The 24025-nt window shown below is 42.9% G+C and overlaps 1 protein-coding gene and 1 long non-coding RNA gene across 6 annotated transcripts in view; one reads left to right on the forward strand and one right to left on the reverse strand.

The window, feature by feature from the left end:
• LOC118907749 (uncharacterized) overlaps nucleotides 1–24025 on the forward strand; it is a 102019-nt gene that overhangs the window by 22389 nt on the left and 55605 nt on the right. For 2 of the 5 annotated variants that reach the window (XR_008998374.1, XR_008998373.1), the window contains exons 5-7: nucleotides 10097–10282; nucleotides 11950–12192; nucleotides 22643–22829. This is a non-coding gene — a long non-coding RNA (uncharacterized LOC118907749). Of the gene's footprint in view, nucleotides 1–10096; nucleotides 10283–11949; nucleotides 12193–22642; nucleotides 23365–24025 lie in introns of those variants that run through there. The other 3 variants (XR_008998376.1, XR_008998375.1, XR_008998372.1) reach the window with 3 other exon arrangements.
• The window catches only part of BCL2 (BCL2 apoptosis regulator), a 214686-nt gene continuing 206652 nt past the window's right edge, over nucleotides 15992–24025 (reverse strand). The window contains exon 3 of the mRNA XM_057504251.1: nucleotides 15992–19610. Coding sequence (XP_057360234.1) covers nucleotides 19515–19610 — 96 coding nt within the window. The 3' untranslated portion in view covers nucleotides 15992–19514. The remainder of the gene's footprint in view (nucleotides 19611–24025) is intronic.

Raw genomic sequence — 24025 nt, forward strand, 5'->3', positions numbered from 1 at the left:
TAAAATAGAGCGGAATACAGTGCTTTCAGGGAGGACAGGAAGGACACCAGGCAGATGGCACTGCACTCTACAATTTAGCCTTGGCAGTAACCACAGTGGGGTGACCTGTCCTGTCCCACTGTATGACTTTAATGACCCTGTTCTTTCTCTCTTTGTTCATTGCTGTGGTCTACAATTTTATTTTAAATGCTTGGTATTTTATAAGGTTTCTAATAGCTTGAACATTCATTATTCAAGGGGAATTCAGTTCCCTCACCTATAAATAAGGATGCTAACCCTGTGCCTCCTCATTTCAGCCTCTTCTCACTCTCCATGCCATTCTGTGAATGTGAAGGGGAAGGATCATGCTTGAAGGCTTTGCATCCATCTTGGCAGCTGTTAATGAGACTAGTATAAAAAGCTGTGATATGGGGGGCATGGGGAGGGCTGTGCAACACAGAGAAGACAAGTAGTGATTTTACAGCGTCTTACTATGTTGATGGACAGTGACTGTGAACGGGGATGTGGGGGGTACTTGGTGAAGGGAGGAGTCTCGTAAACATAATGTCCTTTATGTAATTGTAGATTAATGATACCAAAATAAAATTTTTAAAAAAAAGCTGTGATATTTCCATCCTACCTAGAAGAGAAGAGAATTATTCCAGCAACTGCTCTCTTCCTAAGCTTAAATAGGCCACAGTACTTGAATGAGAGTCTTGTTAAACTTTAATATCAGTTTCAGCTTTACCCATCATTCCATCAATTTACCAATCCATCTTCATCCACCCCCCACCCATTGTTCCACTGCATCCAGCTAGCCAGCCAGCCTGCCTCCCATCTCAACCGTCCTTCCGTTCATCCATCCGACCAGCCCAATAGCCTCCCTCCCTTCCTTCCTGCCTGCCTTCCCTCCTTCCGTACCTCTTTCAGTTAACGGATCTCAAACTGTCATCTATCTGTCCATCCATCCATCCATCCCAATCTTCCATGATGGATGGAGGGCATGTGGGCTAACTAAGCAGAGGTAATGATAGTTTTACCTTCAATAAGTTTACCCTTTAAGAACATTTTTAAAATATCTATAAAGGAGGTACTCTTTCTAAATTTTTTTATCTTAATGGAAATAATCTTACTTGGAAATATTTGTGAATCTTCCCACATTCAATGGTAAGCATATTCAGGGAAAAGTGGAAAGCGAGTTCTTGAGATTTCATTGCGATTCAGTGTGGGGCCCTGCAAGTAGTGTCTGCAGAGGGCTGCTTCCTCTTGTCAGCCATCCTCTCCTATTGTGGATTTTTACTGAGCACAGTGGGTGACTTTGCCCACTTCCTCCAGTGGAGTAGGAATTGAAACCAAGCCTTCAGATGTCAGGAGGATTATGAAAATGTGCACAGCAGGTAGAATGGGCATCCCTGGACCATGTGTTAGAAAGCGTGGCCCAGACTCAGCTCCCCTTCACTGGCTTGGTAGCTCCCAGCAGGTCTCAGACCCCCCTGAGTCTCTGTTTCTCCATAGTTATTGGGGCCCCGCCTGCTTAGGCATAAACTGTGTGCAAGTCGTCTGTGAAAAGAGCTTTGAAAACCACTAACTGTGAGACAAAAGTGTTGCTTTTTAAAATTGTTTTTTATGTCTTAATTACATAAATGATAAATGTTAACAGTAGAAAAAGCAGAAGATCCAGTTGAGAAGAAACTAAGACAAACCTAAAACCCTTTTAGCTCCATCACTCAGTTTCCCTGAGATGAGTTGATTGACAGAGAAGGATATTGACGATGAATGTCCATGACAGAGAAGCCGGCACTGTGACAGGATGGATGTTAATGGCAGATTTAGCACAGCTATTGAATATAGATTTTAGAGTTATTTAACACTGTATTTTCATATTTACACATATATCTGGAAGATTAGTTTTAATTAACTTTCATTATAATAGTAATATATAATATCAGAAAAGTCTGGTAAGTAAAAGACAAAAATTAAAATTGATCTTGACCTATTATCTAGCTATAACCATTGATGACATTTTGATGTATTTATCCTACAGAGTTTATTTGGATCTATATTTACATGTTTACAAATATTGTATAGACCATATGTATAAGTATGTAACTTACTTTCCCACTCCCTGATATACTATGGCTAGTTTTCCATGTCAATACATATACTTCATGATGTTTTAATTAGCTTTTAGTATAAAACATGCAATTAGGATCCCTGACATTAAATTTTTGTGCACACACATATTGCCATATTGCATTTGAGAGATGTCAGTCTCCCATTGTAGTACATGATAATCCTCCCTACCCCTTGGGAATAAGAATATATTTAGTTAAATTTGAATTGGTAACACCATCTTCCTTTCAACAGTCAGTGCAGAAAGGAGAGAACAGAAAGGCTGCCTCTAGGCCTCACCCCTGTCCATCCATGTGCTCCGCAGGTCACCTCCTTAAACAGTTTTCCTAAATTTATTCAGCCATGCTTTGCAACACCAAATAAATACAAATATAAATTCTTATCTTCCATCCTTTTGGATAAAAAACGTGGCAAATTATATATACTGTCCTGAACCTTGCTCGCTTGTCCTAACAACATGAGCTCTTCCCCAGCCGTACTCGGAGCGTGTCATCTCAGCGTCTCAGTGGCCCGGTCACTGTCCCAGGGAGGCTCCCGAATCTGGTAAGAGCCACCCAGTTGTTTCCATTGTTTTCTGTCACAAACAAGGTTGCAATGAATGTCCTCATCCATGTGTGCCTGTAGCTACTGGTAAACCCTCTGAAGAGGAATTGTCTAGTTGTAAGTTTTGATGCATGGGCCACATTCCCGTTCAGACTGGATATACCAGCTCACATCCCCACTTGCGATGTGCCAGAGCCTGTCTTGCCACAGACTGGCCAGCCAGTGTGGTAGTAAAATGAGAGTTTTTGCCAGTTCCGTGGGGTGTTTCAGGATTTCTTTCTGTGAATAGGGCCCACATTTTCTTTTCTCTTCTTTCCTTTTATCTCCTTTCCTTTCTTTTTCTGTCTCTTTCTCTTTCTCCTTCTTTCCTTCCATCTATTTCTAGAAGCTCTTTTTGTATTAGGACTATGAGGCCTTTTTAATCATATGAATCACAGAAATATCTTTTCTGTTTTCATTTTTTAACATTTAGCATCAGGTGGTTGTTTTTTCCTTTCCTTGCAAAGGGTTTAAAAAATGTAGCCCAACATATTTGTCTCATTTTTTATGCCTCTGTATTTTGAGTCCTAAGTTCGGAGAGTGTGGACCTGGGATGCTGTTCAGGAGCTGCCGCCCCAGGCCTGGGGAGCCCGGGGAGCCTGGGGCTGAGTGCCGACGGGCCCTGCAGCTCCTTGCTTCAGAGGCTGCCTGCCTTCCTCTTGTCCTTTGGTTAAGCCTCCTTGCAGGGAACAGGAGAGCAGTGTGCCCCGGCGTCACTGAAGGCAGCCAGCTCTCCTCAAGCCACCCCCAAACTGTTCCTGAGACCCCAGGGATGCATGACCTGCCCTTTCAGAGTCTGGACTGGGGGACCCTCAGTAGCACCCTCTTCTGAATGTCCCATGCAAAGCAGAGGCCAGGCAGTGACGTTTAACAGCGCTTTCCTGATGGTGAAAGGGCGATGGAAACTCCAACCGAGGACACACCCGCACCCAGGGCTCCCCGTTGCCCCCCGTTGCACCCCAGTCTTGCTAGCAGCCTGGCCCCCAGCCCGAGCCAGGCGGCTTACCCAGCAGCACAGCCCCCGTTTTGGATGCTTGGCTGATGGATCAGGTATCACACGCTGGGTGGCTCGACAGTCCAAAACGCCTTATGCCCCAGCCTCGCCCTGGACATCTGAGAGCAGGTGTCAGCAGGGGGCTCCTGGGGGCCCCTCCTTGCCTGCGGCCGCCCCTCCTGCCCCTGCGCTCACGTGGCACACAGGCTCCCCTGCGAGCATCAGTGTCCAGTCCCTTCTTATGAAGACACCAGTCAGATGGGGTTAGGGCCCATCCTAATGACCTCATTTTCACATAATAACATTTTCAAAGGCCCCCATGTTCAAATACAGTCACAGTCTGAGGTACTAGGGTCAGGACTCCAGCAGGGATTTGGCGAGGAGGGTGGGGGAACACTTCAGCCCCTAACAAGTGTGCTGGAGGAACACATTTCCCCTCTTTCTAGAAGTGTAAGACTGCTCCAAGTCACGGGAATCTTACTTTTTCCAAAGACGAATGTTAGTGGGTCTATTCATTTCAGTTCCTGCTATCAAGTGGGGAAAGTGCTCACATCGCATGGTCATATATAAAAGAAAGTGTGCATCTGGTGAATTTGGTGGACTAAAGGGGCCCACTAAGCTATAAATGTGTGAAATGCTCTATTTCCCAAGCACTGCGGGAGAATACAGTTAGGAGATGATGTGGATAGGGGAAGGTGAAGGGTTGGGAGGCTGAAAATGGGAGTCACCCTCAGGCTGGAATTCTGCTCCTCCTAAAGGCTGAGCCCCTCGTTTTAATGCTGTGAACAAAGCCATTGCCTCTCCTGTAAGGGCAGAACAGGGCGCTTCACATGTATCAGTGCAGGACCACAGGGCACGGCTGTCTCCCTGCTCTGGAGCCATTAATTAGGGTCTGTTCTGCACTCATCTGCTCGCCAGCTCTTGGCAGCTTTGTCTGGACCTCGGTTTGAGTACTTACAGTCTTTGTTCAAGTAAGCAGACTCCCAGTGGTGGGCCCAGATGTGAGGCCCACATCTGGAAACTATCCCTGGTCTTGGCCCCAGCGTTCGGGCCTGGGGGATGTGCGTTTCAGGTACAGCCACGCCCTGCCGGGTGATCCACGCAGGGCCTGGGCAGGGCGAGGCTGGGGGCGTGCGGCTTGCCGTGGAGACGGTTGTTGGGTTAGATCCCACTGGGCAGTGGCTTGGAAAATGCTGGGGCCCACTGCCAACAGCACCACATCCACGTTTGCGTCCTGCCATCCTTCCTTGGTTTTCTCTGCGGGGCCCTCAGCGCCAGGCCTGCCACATGCATCCAGCATGCAACCCACCTTCTCGCTGCATCTCCCTGATGCTCCACCTTGGCCCTGGGTGGGAAACGGTTGTCCAGGCCTGGGACTGGGTCTTCCAGTTTGGCGATTTATACCTGAGATTTACAGCGCAGCCATGAGGGTGAATTGTTCCTACATCACAAAGTTCAGGGAGCTCCTATCCTTATAGAAAATCTTGTGTTATGAAGCCAAAAATACAGCATGACCCACTTTGGACCAGCAGTATTTTTCCAAGAAGGAAACACTCCATTCACTAAGGAGCAGTGAGCACCAGAGAGTGGTTTGTGTGCAGAAAGAGGTCACATTTCTGGGAGAACCAGAGTTTGTCCGAGCGATGCTTGAATCAGGTACTTGGGTCAAGTGGCTGGTCGCGCTTGACAGGCTGGGCTCTGACGGATCCTGTGGGCCAACAAGGATCCTCACCTACGTGCTTGGCTGGCCTGACCTCTTGGGTCTTCCGCCTGAATGCATTAAAAAATTTCTGAAGTAGAAAATTTTTAAAATACAGATATAACAGAAGAAACAGTTATTCCTCAAATCCCAGCATCAGTGATAACCACAGTTAACTTTTTGGTGTATATATGCCAAACCCTTTCTTATGTGTATGAGATGCATAAATACGTCCTAAAATAATAAAAAGCGGTGTTTTATAATACCATTCTATCACCTGCTTTTCATTTAATAGCATAATATTTTCATGTCAAAAATAATCAACTGTACCAGTGGTCCTCGCAGGAGCAGTAGTGCCCTTTAGGACAGGATTGAAAATCTGTGGAAGCATTTTTAGTTTTCATAAAAGGGGGGTGGGAGATGCATGACTGGTATTTAGAAGGGAAGAGGCCAGGAAATTAGATTTTCTACAGTGTTTAGTCCAGCTCAAAGTTTGAATGTCCTGATGGATATTCACAAAGGTGAAGAAAAGAAACTGCTCATAATGATTTCAGCTCAAGACCTAACTCCATTTTACATATAAACACAAAGCTTTTTGGCATGATCTTAGTATATACTGGGTTTTGTAACAACGCAGCTGAGTTCTATTTTATTTACACTTTTTACTATGAATTGTCAACTCAACCATTTGGGAATCTCATCAGCCAGGGCACACCCACCCCCAGCAGCTGAGTTGGCACTATGGCCCCCTGGACCTGGCTGGACTGTAGTCATTGCCTCAGTGACTGTACTTCCATGGGGATACACATACTCAGCCTTCTCTTTCCAAACATCAGATATAGAAAGTGTCTATAACATTTAGTGGAACATTGTCTTACTTCTATTAAATTCCGACTCATTTAAAAGCAGATTCAAGCATCTGGCTTCTTCATTGGATCTTCAAATGTAGTTGTACCCCAAATTTTGCAAACTGGAATGGTTATCTGTCAGCTCTGCACGCTCCTTCTGAGCCCTGCTTTCCACGTCTGGAGCCAGACACCTCCAAGATACAGCTTCCAGATTGCTTCCCATCTGGCTTCTTGGAGGGTCTGCCAGTGGGAGACACTGGGAGAGGCTGAAAGAGGACATCAGGGAGACGCCACTTGCCCCTGGTTTCTGGGTCGTGCGGTGTGCACGCTGTGGCGGGTGTGCGGGGCAGCAGCCTGGGCATCAAAGGCTCTGGGTAACACCACTTTCCCCTTGGCTTCTCCAGTTCTAGCGGGTAGTGAGTCCTGTGGTTACTAGTCCTGGACAACCTGTGTGCTCTTCCAGTCCTTCCCAAACCTTTTAAACCAGTTCTCTAGATTACTTACCTCTCTGAAATACCAAGAGTGGTTTTACATGAACGGATTAAACATGTTTAAGATTTTATTCTATTCAACTTGTTTATACTGTAAGCAGGCCAGTATGTCCTTTTTTTTTTTTAATTTAAAAAGCATGCACTTTGTCAGGGGTGTCAAAAGGTTTAAACTTCCAGTTACAAAACAAATAAGTCCTGGGGGTATAATATATAGCACGTTGACAATAGTTAATAATACAGCACTGCATGTTTGAAAGTCACTAAGAGAGTAGATCTTAAAAGTGCTCATCACAAGAAAAAAAATTTTGTAACTATGTATGGTGACAGATATTAAGTAGACTTATTATAGTGATCATTTCTGTGTATATACATACCAAATTACTATGTTGTAAACCTGAAGCAAATATAATGTTATATGTCAATTATTCCTCAATTTTTAAAAATTTATGCACTTGGGTAGATACATGACCTACGAATTTGATTTTGGGATAACAAAGGGGGCTATTACTGTATTTATTAATTACAGAAATATTTGTTACTATAAAAAAGTGGTGTTGAGCTTGCTAGAGTTGAAAGCAGCTCATCTGTGTCATCATGTGTAGATCTTGATCTTTTCCACATCCCCCTATTGTTTGGCACTGAGAATTATTTCAGACTGACAATGCCACTTTATTGACTCTCCTGGCACTTAGAAACCTCTACTCCAAAACCAGACGGGTTTCTGATAGAACTCAGCTCCATTGCAATCTCATCTCCTTCCTGGATGTGTTTTGGTAAAGGGAGACCAACAAAAATTGCACTTTCAGAATACACCCAGCTGTAGGTGCAGGAGGGCAGCAAGGGGAAGAGGCTGCATGGGCGCCTCTGGCTGCGGATGCACAGGGCAGGATGCATGGAGCGTGCACAAGGTTGGGAGCCCTGGGCTGTGTTCTGGGAGAAAGTGCACACAGAGACACTGGCAGGTTGATACGATAGCATTAAACCTTTGAGAAGGCCACGGTCATGGAAGAGGTGCAATGGTCCGAGTGTGCCGAAGCTGAGGCAGGGAATAAACATGGAAACTGGACTCCAGCCCTTGCCTGGTCTCCACCTTGAAGCCAAGAATGTCTTTGAACAAGGAGCCCAGCTTTGTTTTCACACCTAGGATTCTGAAGACATAGGTCTTCTGAAAGGAGCTACCATTGTTGGAAGGGCTCATACAAGTTTCCACACACATACCAATTTTCTAGCTTTCATAAGCCTAAGGAGATACATATCTAGTCAACTCTTCATCTTCCTACCATATTTCATGATTTCCACTTGAATAAGAAATCTTGTGCAATCTTTGGCTTCCCTCTGCACCCACCAGATCCAGCCCCTCACCAAATCCAACCCACTGAACAGCTAGGGTGTTCTGGAAGCTGCCACCTCTCTCTGTCCTGATGTCACCGTGCCAGTGTAACTCATTCTAAGGCTTACAGTAGCACTCACTGGTTTTCCTCCTTCAGGTCTTCATTTTCCATTCTTCATATTCCAACCAGGGTAAGTTTTCTCAAAGTCAAGAAGGAACCTTTAGGGCCTCCTAGTTTCAAGATAAAGTCTACAGTCCTTACCAAGTCTTAACTGGCTTTCGCTCATAATATCTATCATGTTTCTTCACTTTCCCCTCTACCTTTCCACACTCCCCACACACCCATAGACAAACAATTCCACTTGATTGATAATAGCAGTAATACTTGGTCTGTGGGGAAAAGATTAGGATTAAATAATAGGCAACAGTAGCACACAAGTGGGGAGGAGCAAGCCTGGAGTTTAAACTTCCAAAGTTTCTCAGCTGCACCCTAATGTTATTAACTTTAAGTTTTGTTATGCATGCAAGCTAACTAGAGTAACCACCAAGCAAAGAGACATATTGCACCTAATTTCCAAATAAGTGGAGGAGGGGAAAATGGAATGACAAAAAGAAGAAAACATTTTGAAGAAAGACAAAAAACAGGAACAGAGTAGAACAAATAAAAAACATGTAATGAGAATGATGGATAAAGATCCAACTTTGTCAGTAATCATGTAGATGTAAAAGGACTAAACTTTCCAATGAAAAGACAGAGATTATCAGACTCAACAAAAAATAAAGTCCAGGCATATGCTGTGTCAAAGGGATACTTCTTAAACATAATAGTACAGAAAGATTAAAAGTCAAAGAATGAAAAAAATCCTATACTAAAAAAAATTAACCAAAAGAGAAATCAAGTGATGTCAATATCACACTAAGTGATGTTTAAGATGAAAAGCATTACTAGTGATAAAGGCCATGATGAATGAATGATGAAATGGCCAATTTTCCAGAAATATGTAACAATTCTAAATCTGAATGCAACTAATAACAGAGCCTCATATACATATATAAAACAAAAATTGACAGCTCTGCAGGAGAAACCACCAAATTTACCATTTCTTTGGGAAATTTTAACACCTATTTTGGTACATATTTCAAAAGATTGATATCATGTACCACAGTCTAGAGTCACAAAAATATTTCATAAAATTGGAAATTAAAAAGATAACTATGAAGCTCCATGCATATGGAAGCATACATAAAACATTTCGAATTTGTTCATGTATTAAAAACAAAATCACCATCAAAATCATGAAATATTCAGAGCTAAACAGTAACTAAAAATTCTGTATCAAATTTGTCAGATGCAGCAAAAATGATAGAGTATAATTTATAGCATTAGATGTTTATATTAGAAAAGAAGAAAATCTAAAACCTAATAAGCCGAAGAGCCAATTTAAGAATTAGATAAAAATAGCAACATAAGCCCAATGAAAGAAAAATGATAAAAATAAAAGCAGAAATTAATGAACTACAAAATACGTATTAGGCTCAACAAAGCCAAAGGTTAGTGTTTTTGGGGGAAAAAATCTAGCAATTTTAACCAAGGAAAAAAAAAAAGAAATGCAAATTAGAAGTAATAGGAATTTAAAAGGGATTATAGCAGTAGTGGGAATTTAAGAAGTGCTGGAGAGGTCAAACAAATGAGCAGAGGATATTACAAGCAACAGTAAGTGGTCATGTTGTCACTCAGTGACCTGGATAAGTCCCTTCCTTCTTTTATAAAAAGTTTGAATTAGCTGATGGCAAATATCCCATAAAGTAGTGCTTCTTCCAGGCTAATGGGGATTTCATTAGCAAATGTAGAGGCTGGCTCAGTAGGTCAGGTGGCACTGGAGAATGCATTTCTGATGAGACCCCCTCAGGGATGTAGGCTCGCTGGTACCTGTTGGAGTGGTAAGGCCTCAGGCGTCATCACCCTCACACTGGCAAGTGCGCATTTTGCTACCATCCTTTTAGGCAGATCCTAACCTGCACTGTGCTGCCTTTTCTCAGCTTTCTCTCCCAGTCTCCAGAATCCTTCCCATGCCACCGGGATATGGTAAAGCTAAAGTTCATCAGAGTCGAAACCTTGAATGATCTTTAAAGAAGCAGAGAAAAAGCATAAAACGAGTCCAACGTCCTCTCATTTTACTCCAAGCTGCAATGGAAGGACATCATTCTTAAACGAGGACACCTACAGTTAAGTCCCCATTTTCCTTTGTTTTGATTTTTGTTTTGTTCTGTTTAGATGAACATTTACTTGGAAAATGGATGAATTGAAAAATGCTATGTAGACATAATGCATGACAGTAATTTATTTACAATGACAGAATTGTGTAATGCATTCATTGATGATAAACATCCAAAAATTTCTCTTTTAATTATGTATGTGGAATTCCTGTTTGTCTTCATCCAATGTTTCAGAGGCTTATCTTAATTATCCCAATATCATTCACAGTTGAATAAAAAGTCAGTTTGATGTGCAGTGTGGGAGAAAAAAGTCTCCTACGTAGTGCCTTCTAAAGCATGAACTTTAACTTCAAATTCCCTTTGTGTAAGTCAAGGAGAAATTGATTAAGTCATTTTGCTTGAGTACACAAAAGGAGAATTCTCTTTTACTTAGAGTTTTGAATAATAATGGTTGTCATCTTTAATATTTAAGCTCAAGGCTGGAGGGGAAAAGATTTATGTACATATATATGAAACCTAGCAAATATTAGTCATCTGCCCCCAAATACCTGGAATCAAGCAAAAACAAACAAACAAAACAGGTTTCTCTGGCTGTCCCAGAACATCTGTAAGCTTTTCCACAAAGCATGACAGTCACTGTGTGACCACCGCCCTGGCATCCTTCGTATTGCTGCTGGCAACACAGTGTCCTCACAGCAGCCTTGGGCCAGGACTGAAGGAACAGGGGGAGATAACTGTTAGAGGTCAGGACTACCACTGGAGCATTCCAAGCCATAGGCCTGCAGGAGTGACCAGTTATTCCTGCCATCTTCAGCTTGGTCTGACTAACTGCACCCCAACACAAAACTCAACCTAGAATCAAGGCCATTCACAAATTCCAAAATGTAAGCATGCAAGGTAAGGAGGTATACATGATTCAAAGACACCAAGTGCTAGAGAATCCGAGTGAAAGACTCAGGGCCTAAACCACAGTCTGTGGCCTCCGAGAGCACCAGTTTGTGGTGGCCTTCTGAGTCATGGAACCCCAGCAGAGACATTTGTGATGAAAGCCTGCGCAGACCCAGAGTAAGAAGGAAACAGCTGTCTGTGGAAACAGGGAAACAAAATCATTTTTCAAGACTGTTTTCGAAAACCTAGCATAGGTTTCATACCTTGCAGTGAGCTTTCTCAAGATGATCTAATCTAATATCTAATATCAAGGACAGTTTCCATGTGCGGTTTAGGAACTGTGGCCCAGAAAAATGGCCATGCACAAGTATTCCCTCATGAGATACTCCTGACTATCCATGAGGTAGGATTGCACCCACCTTTTTACAGGTGAGCTCCCTGAGGCCCAGACAGGTTAGTGACAGACCAAGGCCCAGGAATTAGGACCTGGGTCAGCTCCTCCATCTTGGGCCTTTCAAACTCCAAAGATCATGACCTTTCTGCTCCACTATGCTGCTTGTCTTGCAGTAATGGAGCACAGCAACCCAGAGATGGATTTGCCTCTTACAAGTGCCAGTAAGTCCTGAGTGAGTCACACCATCATGCTTTCAATAAACTGCTCTAGGGAATCACACCAAGGGAGTGAGTGTGTTCTTCATACCGAGGGAGTGAAGTCTGTACAGTCTTTATGTGGTAAATAAACTAGGCACTGGAGCCTTTTAACATAATTATTTGTTACTCTTCTCAAGGTCCACAAGAGAAGAGAACCTCTCTCTGTTGCTCACAACTAACTTCCTGACACATAGTTTGTGCTCAGTAAGTATCTGTGACTGCTTCAGAGCTACCTGTTGAAGGAATTCATTACTGAGTGAAAAAAAGGGTTCAGGGAAGGACAGAAAGGTCACTGGTGAGGTCATCCAGAGGATCTGGAATATGACATATGCCTAATTCCTGGACTGCCTATTTGGGGAGTTAACAGCCTAGTTAATAAGGTAAGTCCTTCAGTTAAGAGATTTTTCACTAGTGCATTAATTAGAAAAACTATGAAAACATATATCAGAGCCAATTGTTCAGTATTTTTTATCTCTTTCTAGAAGCCTTCCCTGAATAACCATGCATCATATTGGTCATTGCCTCACTTTCTCAGCCCATTAAGTTATTTGTTCACAAAACACTTAGTGAGTCCTTTCTAGGGACCAGACATTGTGGTTACAAATGGGAATTAAGCAAAACCACAGCTCAAAGAGTGCATAATCAGTGCTCAGATGAGTAAACCAGTAATGTGATAGATTTCTGAGAAAGGTGGCAGAATGAGTACATCAAACCTCCCCCTTCTAATGCTAAAATATATATTTTAATGTATCTGTTTAATATAACACAGGCACAATTGAATATATATATATTTAAAATTATAATGTACAGTCATTGTATTGGTTTTCTAGGTATGCTGTAACAAGGTACCACAAACTGGGTGGCTTAAACAACAGAAATTTACTGTCTCACAGTTATGGAGGCTAGAAGTTCAAGGTCAAGGTGTCAGCACAGCTAGTTCCTTCTGAGGGACCATCAACAAATCCCATCCTGGAGACCATCCCTGTCTCTCAACTTTTCTCTCATATTTTCCATTCTTTTATTATTTGTATTAATTTATTCAACTTTACCTACAGACCCCCATGTTGAATATTTTCATTTGGCTCTTTTAAATTTAAAGGAGCCAAATGAAAATATGCTTATTCTTAATCCCTAATTATCACCATTTTATAGCCCTGTAGCCTTGTTTTAAAGCAGCAGTGTTTTCTTGCCTCTGAGTTTATTTGTGAAGGTCCAACATCTGACTAACAGGAGCTTCAGAATGACAGAGCAGAGAAAATGGGCAGGGAAAAATAATCATGGAGCATTTTATAGAACTGGGATGTATGTCTCCACATTGAAAGAGCCAACGGAATACCCAGCAAAACAAAGGGAAAAGATCCACACCAAGGGACATTGCTGGGGACAACAGAGATAAAGGAATGCTCCGAAAAGCTCTCCAAGCAGAAAAAAATAGTTGGCATCAGGCTTCTCAACATTGGATGCAGAAGATGGTGGTGCAGTACTTTCTAAATCCTGAGAAAAAGGAATTCAATCTAGAACTTGGTTCCCTGCTAAACTCTTTCAAATATGAGGCAAAATAGATTTTCAGACCTAGGACAGAAGAATCTCTACCTGCCATTCATTCTGTAATAGGAGGTGAGTGGAGGTTATGCTCTGGAAAGATGAAAGAGTAAACCAAAAAGACAAAGAACTGAGATGCAGGAAAGAGGAAGTGTAGCCCAGGAAAAGGGTGCTCGGAGTTTTCAAAGAGACTGAAGGGCTGCAGGGTCGACCTGAGAGCTCAGGGAGAGAAGACTGGGAAGAAGGGGACTCCCTAGAATATAGGCTAGGAGGTCACCAGGGCAACGTTAAAGACAGATGACGGCAGAACTGATGGAGTATTTGAAACAAAATCAGTAACATTCATATAGTCCATAAGAATATGAGTTAATTTAAAATAGTAATCCATCATAACAGACGATACCATCTAAAACGGATAAATCAAGAACAGGCCACATAAGTATATTATGTAGTTATATGAAGGCAATGGCCAGAGGCAACAGCTATGAGTTCAAAGGGGTTGCCTCCAGGTATTGGAACTAGAGGGTGGGGCAGGGCAGGGAGCAGAGGGACTGCTGTGATTTATTACCAGCCTTTGGGTGCTATTTGATTTCTAACATATACACACATATATGTATGACTTTGGTAAAAATATAAAACCAAAGGAAAACAGTCGCGATGTGGTAGGTGCTATGAGAACAGGAGCGGAGAGGAAGCAGCTCTGAGTGGTGGTCAGAAGGGGGACCTTCCCTGAAGAAGCTGGTCATGATTAAATGCCCCCAGATCCGAGCTGCCCCGCTCCATTCGTTCATCTGCCCATCCACTGTGCTGCAGGTGCTGGGCTGCGTTCTGGTCTCTATCAGTGACTGCAGAGACCTGGAGACTGTGTGCATTTTATCCCAGCTGCCTGGAAACAACTGACACTCAGTGCTCTCTCGTATCCCCACGTAGCACCTTGAACGCCGCTCTACCAACGTGGCCAATACATGCTGGTGATATGAGTTGATGAATGAATGCATGATCTGTCCTGTAGAATCCATAGCCATATGAAGAGACAGGTAGTGAGGATAAAGTGCATTTTCTGTATTTGAAGTGTAAAGAAATGTCTCCTATAATCAAATGGTGACACATTGAGAGAAAACTTGGAAATCCGGCGTCCCTGATAGAAAGCATCTGAATCTCCTCTTAGCTCAGTGGCAATATAGCTTTACTTATTACTTCATTTCTCAGAATTACAAAAGTCCCATCCATAAAATGGGAATAATGGTAACACCTCATAGCACTGTTAAAGGAACCAACTGAGATAGTGCTTTGTAAACTATAGTCCTATGAATGCTCTCATTTCTTTATCCTTGTGATTACAAAGAGACTGCTTATTCCTTTGAGAATGATGGGAGCCTAAAACCTTGGAGTTCCATCCCCTCACTTGATAGAAGAGGAAACTGAGGTCCAGAGTGGGGCAGTGGGTTATCCAAGATCACACAGCCAGGCTGTGCAACGTCAAGGCTGGGACCCGTGTCTCCTTAGTTCAGTGCTCCTTCCTGTTCAACCCAGTCGGTCCTCTTTGGGGTCAGAGATTTCAATTCAGAATCTTTTGGAAGTTCTGTAATTTAAAAGTAAAATCCTGTCATTTAAAAGTGCAAAAAGGACTGGTCAGACTTGAGAGAATTCAGTTTTGCATATCAGAAGGTCCAGAGGCCTGAATGAGCAAGCTTAGTTTGGAGTCCCGCAGAATCTTGTCTTATTTCAGGTGATACGTCCACCCATTATTTCTTAAGAGCAGAGCTGACACCCCCCCTTTTTTCTGCCCCTGTGACTGCTGTGTGCATTCGTACAGCATGCTGGGCCGGCTGCTCCCTTTCTGAGGCCTCACACGGCAGTGTATGTGGTACTGTGCCAACGCTCTGCAAGGGCCCAGGAGGAAGTTAAGCTTTAGGAAAGGGATTGCATCTCATAAAGGCTTGCAAACTCATCCAGAGAACTTTATTCCTTGAAGCCATGAGTGAACTTATATTTTAGAAACTAATGACGGAAGAACAGCTATTATTTATTGAGTGGTTCTGTGCCAGGCATTGTGCTAAAAACTTTTTGTGTATTAGTTCACTTAATCCCCTCAGCAATCATTTTTTAAATAAGAGAGCTAAGGCTCAGTGACTTTCTCAAGCCAGAGAGCAAATCAAGTCAGAAGGGTGAGATATAAGCCAAAGTGATGTAGCTCTAAGGCCTCTGTGTTTACCCTGGACCACATGGCACAGAAGAAAGTTGATTGCTGATGCGCGTGAATTGGGCTTTGATAATGTAGTTGGAAGAAGTAAGGTTGCCAGGATACTGAAGGCCCAAAATATACCAAGCACTGAAAAATTCTAGTATGACTTGAGTCTTTGAGTTGAGTGTATCAGGGCACACCCCCACAATGTCTATGTTTTTATTTTATGTGTATATATTATATTATGATTGTACATATTACATGACATGTAACACATAGCTACTATTGCTATTATTTCATTTCTTAGGTTTATTTATGTATATAGGAGGCATTAGGAACCATAGCAGTCTGGGCATTGGGATCAAGGGGAGAAGCCCAGGAACCTATCTTGGGGTATTTAGAAACAAAGCCAGTCATCAGAGGCCCATCACGGGTGACTTATTAACTTAGATCCTATATTCAAATCACTTTAACAAACAAATGGTGGAGTTCTTACCCCGAGTGCCATGCACTTTGCCGGGCCCAGTGAGCCTTTGCTCTGAGTTACTTATATGGGTTAGACTGGAAGAACTTTCCATGACCTCTTTCCTCCATGTCTTCTTGGGCCTGCCTACATTAGTAAGATTTGCCCGTGCTCAGGTTGGAGGTAGTAGTGGAGATGGTGCTGTCTGTGTCTCAAACTGGCATCTAAGTATGGAGCTCCGGCAGTCCAGGGATGTGATGGGCCCCATAAGTTCTCCATAATAGTGTTCATTTTGTTGCTAACCTAAAATAAAATCTTAATGGAAGTGAATGCAGGGTCATTTGATGACCACTTTAGAACTAAATCCCACTCCAAGAGTGAGGCATCTGCATTCCTCTTTACAATCTGTTTACCACCTCGGAGCATTTGATTTCCCTGGACTATTGAGATAGGATCTGGTAAAGGAGGGTTCTCACTAGGTGACACCCAGTAACACCACCTAGTGGCATCCTCAGTGATGTCACCTGTGCTGACGGTCCGCAAAGATCTGACTGTAGTTGAACAGAGAAAAGGGGAGGCAAACAGGGGGTCATTCTATGGCCCCCAGGAATATGGGTATATCAGAATGAAAGCAAAACAGTGAATCAAAATCACTGCCCCGGCAATCTGTGCTGTGTTCCCATGGAAAGGAGCCACTGAGCTTTAGCAAAGAGTTGTGTTAACTAAACTTCTCATTTTGTTGGTTTTTTGGTTTATTTTTGACTTGTAAACTTGGTTTTATAAATCACTGTATAAGGGCTATGAGTACAAGGGGTTAAATATGGAGTTTTGCGGTTGTAAGTAACATTGCTATAGAAATAATAGAAGCCAACCGTAAGGATCCAGATGATGTTTTCCCTTTAAAAGGGACCCGGCGTGCTCAAGCTTAAAAACACTCAGGTAGCTCAAAAGGGCACATTTAGTCCCACGTGGCCCAGAGAGACAGGTTGCTTATTACCATGGGGAAGGAGAGAGAGAAACTGTGCTGTCTTATACCAAGAAACCTGAGTCTCCTGGAGCAGAAAATTTACAAGTTTTCTCCTGTAACTTATGTAATAAGTAAAACAAAACAAACTAGATAGCCCCTCACACATTTTGTAGTTGACATTTAAAATTTTCGTCATAAGTCACAATAGTTACAAAAGATGGACTTTCCACTGTGTTGTAAATAGTGGTCTTTGAAAAACAAGCTGTTAACAGAACTCTTTGAAGTATACATAATGATGCCCACCTGCCAGAAGAGTCGAAAACGTCCATCCTTTATTTGAAGAGGATGCGAACCACTCTTGTTTAACTCTTGGAACATCTATTATGTTCCTTTTTCTTCTTAAACCCGCGTTTCCATTCTGCTTTGCCCACAAATTTTATCCCCATGTGACATCTGTATACTTCAAAGTAGTACTTGATCACCTTATTGTCCTTCTTTGTCACAGATTTATGTATCTAAATCGGAATTTTAAACAGTTTAAATTTCTAGCGGCCCTAAGGCACTAAGCATTCCTTTTTATCTAGATTGAGTTATTGAGACAATTATTATTAGTTCACAGTTGATCAAAACAACATAAGTATATTTGAAAGGTTGATACACAATTATTACCTAGAAGAGTAAAATGCCATTGGAAATGCCCCTCTTAGAAATGGATTCATCCATATTGAACATGACTTGTGTGTTCAGCTTCGGTTCTATTCCTAGTTTTTCATTTTTACATATGTAGGTCTTAACAACTCCCTGCTCCCATAAATAAATAGCAGGCATTTCGTTAACAGCAATGGCGTGCAATTCTTTGAACTCCTTCCAAGGGATATTTCAAAAATCACATACTAATCCATCTTCAAAAATTATTTCCATTAATCCATCACTTGACAACTCAATTAGGCCTTCTTCCTTCAATTTTTTTAAAAGCCTCCCCAACCCAAAAGAATAAAAGGACACCATCTGATTTACAAAGATTTGTTATTCAATCATTAGAGTCATTTAATTTCTTAAGTTGGGGAAAATATAACCCAAAGGCTGTACTAAGACTTAGCAAATGATGATTAATTATACCTATTATTCATTCACTTTGGCATTTTATTTCATCCAGAAAGATTTAAGAAAATCTAAATACTGTTAATTTCAGTGTGCCTTTACCAATAGAATACTTTTGATAAAATGCTTTTACTTATCAAGGGCTCTAAATTTATTTTATTCAAGACTTTGGAGCAACCATTTAGCTCATTTAATTTACAAGTAATGGCTGTCATATGAATGAATTGACAGTCACTCTCCACAGCTGAATTAGACTTAGGTTGTCTATTAGAAAGAATCTGCCTTCCTATCTCTATTCATATGAACATGTTAGATGTGTCCCAGGGATAACACCTCACTTCACAGAGGGCAGGGGAGGCAAGCAGAGAGCCCTGCTCCGCAGCCGATTTCCCTCCGTGCTCGTTTTCCCGCTAGGGGCAAGGGCTCTGTCAACAGTGGATAAAGGAGAGAGCTTTAAAATACTTGGAACACCTAACTTGGACTAAAACCTCCAGCTCGAAGCTATGCTTCCCTTTAATAGAAATATATGTAGAAGGCACATGTATGATGCTTCATTACATACTAATATGTCAGATTGCACTGGACTTGGCCCTCTAGTTTTTATTTGCTGAGCTTCCCATGAGAAGCGCGCTTCTTCTGTAAGCAGGGTGAAAAAGAGAGGTTGACAGAGAAGACCTGGTCCTTCCTCAGGCATGTCCGTCCCAGCAGATTCCCAGGGAAGCTAGGCATCTGGAAATCAATTTGTGTTAACCCCGCTGTGGAGCGTCTGCGGCTATGGGGGCCCAAAGACTTCCTGGGAACAGTATGAAGCGCTGGGTTACTGAAAACATCCTCAGATCTGAGACTTCCTTGGGGCTCTGCCTGATACCGATGCTCCTGACAGAGTTCCTGACACTTCCCGGGAGTCAGAAAGCAGCCCTTCTGTCCGTCCATAGAATTTATGGATGAGGCCCAGAAGCTCCACACCCTCCCTCCAAGCCCGCCCGGCTCTGCCAGCTCCCCAGTCGCATGCCCAGCGTGTGAACAAGCAGGTGCACGGTGCCTTCAGAGATGCACTTAGAATGCATGGAGGAGGGCAAATTAGGGCCAACATGATTTAAAATATGCTTCTGATTCTAGTAGACATGAGTCCATTGAAATAGTCCTACAAACTTTAGTTCAGCCTATAAAAAGTTCAGAGTAATTATTGGCCAAGGTTCTAATCCAAATTGTGGAGAAAAATTGCTAAATGGACACATCGGGGGTATTGTAACTAGTCATGAAAACTCAGTATCAAGAAAAGTGAACCTCAGTAATAGTGGGAAGTCTTCACTCAACCCACCTCCAGTAGTGGGTTCCTTTAAAAGCGGAAGCAAGGAGTCAAATGACCCGGGAAACCTCCCTCTCCAGAAGCACAGTTAGAGCCTTCCTCCCAGAAGGCTTTGCTTGAGGTTTATTCCAGAAATCAGAAAGTGCGGGGAGTGGCTCCAGGCGCCTGGAGCCTGCAGCGACGGGAGATCAGGTCGTCTTGAACCAGCGCGGAGGATGGGGATGTGGGAATCTGTAGGAGGCGAAAGAAAAGAACGTGCCTGTGAGGTTTCCATGTCTCAGTGCTTCTGAGATAGCGGGGCAATTATAGCTCAAACCCCTTCCCCAGGGGAACATCTGGAATATAAGTATTTCTGTGCATATTAAGAGGACTATTTATAGTTTCCCACGAATGTTAAAGAAGGCAATTAAGTAAAGTACTACTGTATTATTAGGTATTTGACAAATGCCATGCTTGCAGTCACTGCAAAGGTCTAAAAGCAATTCAGACTTCCACAGATCTGCATCCTCCAAGTCAGGAAGTACTGGGTTATTTTCCCGAAGTAGTGGCACCATCAAATCCAGCTACGCTGCTGACACTGATAAATGATGTCACCAGGCACGTCCACCCTGCTGAAGGCATGTTGGTGCGGGTTCCACACTCACACCAAGCTGGAGAAAATACAAGCCTCAGTTGCTTCTGGGATTATTAGGAAAAATCTGGCATATGTTTGGCATGAATGTGGCTGCTTGGACTGAGCCCACGGGGCTGCACAGCTGCTGAAGGACCAGCTAGAGGGGCTTGCTCTTTACATGACGCCTGGATGCTGAAGACCTTCCGAGGGCTGTTGGCAGTGTTTCCTATGGGTGCGAAGTGCTATGCTCAGTTGATTTCATGTGTTTTCTCATTTGATGACGTTGCTAATAATGCAGCCCACCTCATAGAACTAACATTATACTCATTTTATAGATGAGGAAGCTGAGGTTAGTAAGCAGTGGAGCTGAAATTCAAAAGAGTATAACTTGAGAACCTGCATGAGTCTGTGGCCAGTGGGTTTCACATTGGACGTATAGGAGAAGGTGAAGGGACACATTTAGGGGCCACTTGCCAATAGCCCTCAATGTGATGCAAGACTGTGAAGGTCTTACTGCCACAGTTGCAGCATATATGTGTGTATGTGTATGCAGATAAAGATATATGCTTATGTGTGTGTGTGTGTGTATATATATATATATATATATATATATATATATGTACATATATTTTCCATCTGACAAATTCAATACCTATGTGCACCTCCACCCCCACCTAAGTCTAGAAGTGATACTTCTAGATCCCCACCCACCTTTGGGTGTGTCTGATTTCCTGAGTTTCTTGTCTGGTGGATGTGGGGCTGCTGCCAGGCCTGTTTTCTGATTTGTCTCTGCAGAGAATGCTCTTGAGGAGTGGGCATCTTTCTGCTTCCCTGCCCCTCTCACCTCCTCTGCGGGGCTCACACAGAGTCCCCATCCACAGGACGAGGAGGAGGTGAGCTCCCTTCAGGTGTTCTGCCCCAGACTGGCCCCGGGGAACACAGCTCCTGAAAGGCGATGGGGTGGGGCAGGGTTTCCAGAGCCCTACTGGGAGGAGGGATGATTTTGATAAATTTACAAATCCGAGCTTGATTTGCACATGGTTTTGTAATCATTTTCTGGGCCTTTTGCTACTTGTTAAACATCTCCACTGGAATCAAGACCAGTTTTCTAAAACAGCTCGGGACAATTTTCAGCCCTTACCAACTTACCCCTCTGCTGTTGCTTAACGACGTGTCCCCAGGACTTCTAAATAAAGCTGTGAACCTTGGTTTCATGGGGATTATGAGGGTGCAATTCCTGCGCAGTCTCCTTTTCTTGGTCTCACTGAGTCTTTGAATCACATAATGAAAAACGGCTCGAGAGAAGAAATTAAATTCAAAAGTAAAACAGGAGAGCCGTGAGAAGAGAAAAAGAGGCACAGGAGAAAGGTTGTCCAAATCCTGGTGACTTAATAAAGAAGTAGAAAAATGTAGGTGTGAAGGCAGGATTACAGAGCCATTAGGAGACTGGGCATCAGACCGGCGATTACGCCACCGGCTGCCAATGAGAAGGAGATGTACCGCTGCTGCCGAAGAAATGAGAAACTAGGAAATGGAGAATGAAGCTCGGTTGCTTATAATGCAGCCTACCCAAGCATGTGATTTAATTTCGCCTTGAACCACCCAAATCCTCTCTTGAATATTAGGTTCCACTGACTGGCATTGTTTGTAGAATTCTTGTCTTCGTCCATGAAAGAGGAACAAAATCACAATGGCCAAAAGTAATTACATTTTAAGTAAACTTAAGCCACCTATTCTTAAACAGGTCTTCTTAATTTCAGTGCACGATTTTATAAATATGGAATTATTATCCCCCAAATTCAGCATCCTCATTTCAGCAGGTAAGGATGAAGTGACCAACCAGTTATTACCATCTTTGCAAATCACATTTAAAATATGGTCCCGTTCCTAAATCAAACAAAAATGCAAATTAAATGTCTTAGGAAATCAGTGTTGGATATTCACAATTTCATAAAGAACCTAAGGACCAGGGCCCTAGGCTGGCCGCTCCTCAAACTGCTAAAGCCCCAGTGAAGGGGGCGCACGCTGCTGAATCCAATGCCGAGACTGATGGTGTCCTTCACGTTGGGCCTCCTTGTCATTCCTGAGACTAGAAAATGCCTCCTCTTGCCCAAAACGCAGACCCGGCTCTCCGCCTTCTTAGCCGGGAGCTGGAACACTCCCCTTTTGGACATATAAATAAGGAAAGACAAGACAGAGGGAAGCGAGGCAGGTTTCTTTACCGCCGCACAACAATGGGTCTCCCAATGAGGAGACGATTCCCCAGGAAAAAGTCACCTCAAAAGGCCCCCTTAATAGTAAATTATTGCTTTAGTGAATTAAAGTGTACCCCAGAGGCCTCAAGGAATTATGGAAAACTGCCTGGTTCACTTTTACAAAGTGATTTACACACGGGGGTGTAAACTGTCTCAATGAATCTGAAGCCTCTACAGAACAAGCCACTGCTAAGGTAATACAAAGCAGGGTGATTTCAATTAGGTAGTTATTTACCACCACTCCCTTCAGCTTCCCTCAGTGTCAGCATCGGGGAGAATAAACACAGGCCTCTTTAATTCATTCTGTCACATGAAGACTGTTTTCACATCATGTAAGAAAGCAAGGGGAAAGGCAGTAAAAGAACAACCCTGTCTCTCTTATTCTCTCTCCCTAGGTTCTATCCTGAGATGCTTTGGGATTTCTATGTCCTCAGACACTGCCAAGGAGATTCACAAAGGCCGTGGAGCTGGAGGCCACAAATGGCGAACAAAGGGTATCTCGCTTTCAACACGACTGACGGAACGTTATTTCACTTTGACCTGCCTATCCTTTGGTTCTGCAATTTGATTGGTAATTGAAAGGTGAATCTCAAGTTCAATTAGTAGGACAGTTTATAACCTTGAAAATAGAAACGGCAGTTGAAAACTGATATTAAATAGTCTGTCTTCTGTGACTTCGTGTAGTGAGTCTTGAGTTCATAAAACTCTTTTCAAACTTATTATTTATTGAGGGTATTTCCCAAAAGAGCATTTACAAAAGTTGCTGCTGTCATAAGCTGAAAATATAGTTCACTAAAAGCGGTTTTATTTATACACCACAGAATATGTAGCCATTATTGATTCAATGTTCAGCCCATTTTTTTATCAGCAGTGCATCTCCCCAAATTGCAAAGTGGTGATGAGAAGCTGTATGGACTGAAATGTCCATCAGGTTTGACAAAGCTGGGTCTGCATTTAGGAAAGGACGCTGGAAGTCTGGAAATGGCTGCCCAAAGAGAAAACATCTCCTCTATCTAGTTGATCATAATAAAGCTCTGATCAAATTCAAAATCATAAGACACACATACTCAGACTTAGTCACACAAATTATTTCTTTTCCTGAAAACTGTTCTTTAAGTCTGAAATTTCGACAAGGAGTCTGGTCATTTCAAGGTGCATTAAAAAATATCTCCTTCCCCCCACTATCCTCCAAGACACTCCAGCAAAGATGAACGTCAGCAAGACTAAGATGGCAAAGCAGGGGACCCCAGCCTCCATCACTACACAAAGATCAACAGTTCGCTATCCATGGCCAGAAACAGCTCAGGGAGAGTTTCCATTTAAGAAGCTTCAGCAACGCAGTGGAACAAAACCCTGGAGAATCACTGCACAGAAAGGGAAGGGGGAACAGCTTCATTTTGCTGCATTATCCCATTCCTGGCGTGCACTGGCCGGGGATCCCAAGATTAATAAAACTCAGTGTAAGCTCACAGCCTGTTTTGGGGCTGGAGACGCCCTTGTTTCTCCAGCTAGCAGGTGTGATGTTTGTTGATGTGATTTCCAACATCTGAGCAGCAGCTCAACCCTGGGTCTCCTGGTTGGGCTTGACTGGCAGCAGAGTGTAGGACTCCTGTCATGTGAGTGAGGTGGGCCTGGGCGAGGTGACCAGTGACCCTCTGGGACAAGGACGGATGCCACATTTGCAGCATCACTGCTTCCTGTCCTTAGCAGTCTTAGCTTATAATTCAGCTTGAAAACTCACAACTTGTGCAGATTGTCTTTTTCTGTTTGCAAGGTAT

This window comes from Manis pentadactyla, chromosome 6, assembly GCF_030020395.1.
Source record: "Manis pentadactyla isolate mManPen7 chromosome 6, mManPen7.hap1, whole genome shotgun sequence".
Taxonomy (NCBI): Eukaryota; Metazoa; Chordata; class Mammalia; order Pholidota; family Manidae; genus Manis; species Manis pentadactyla.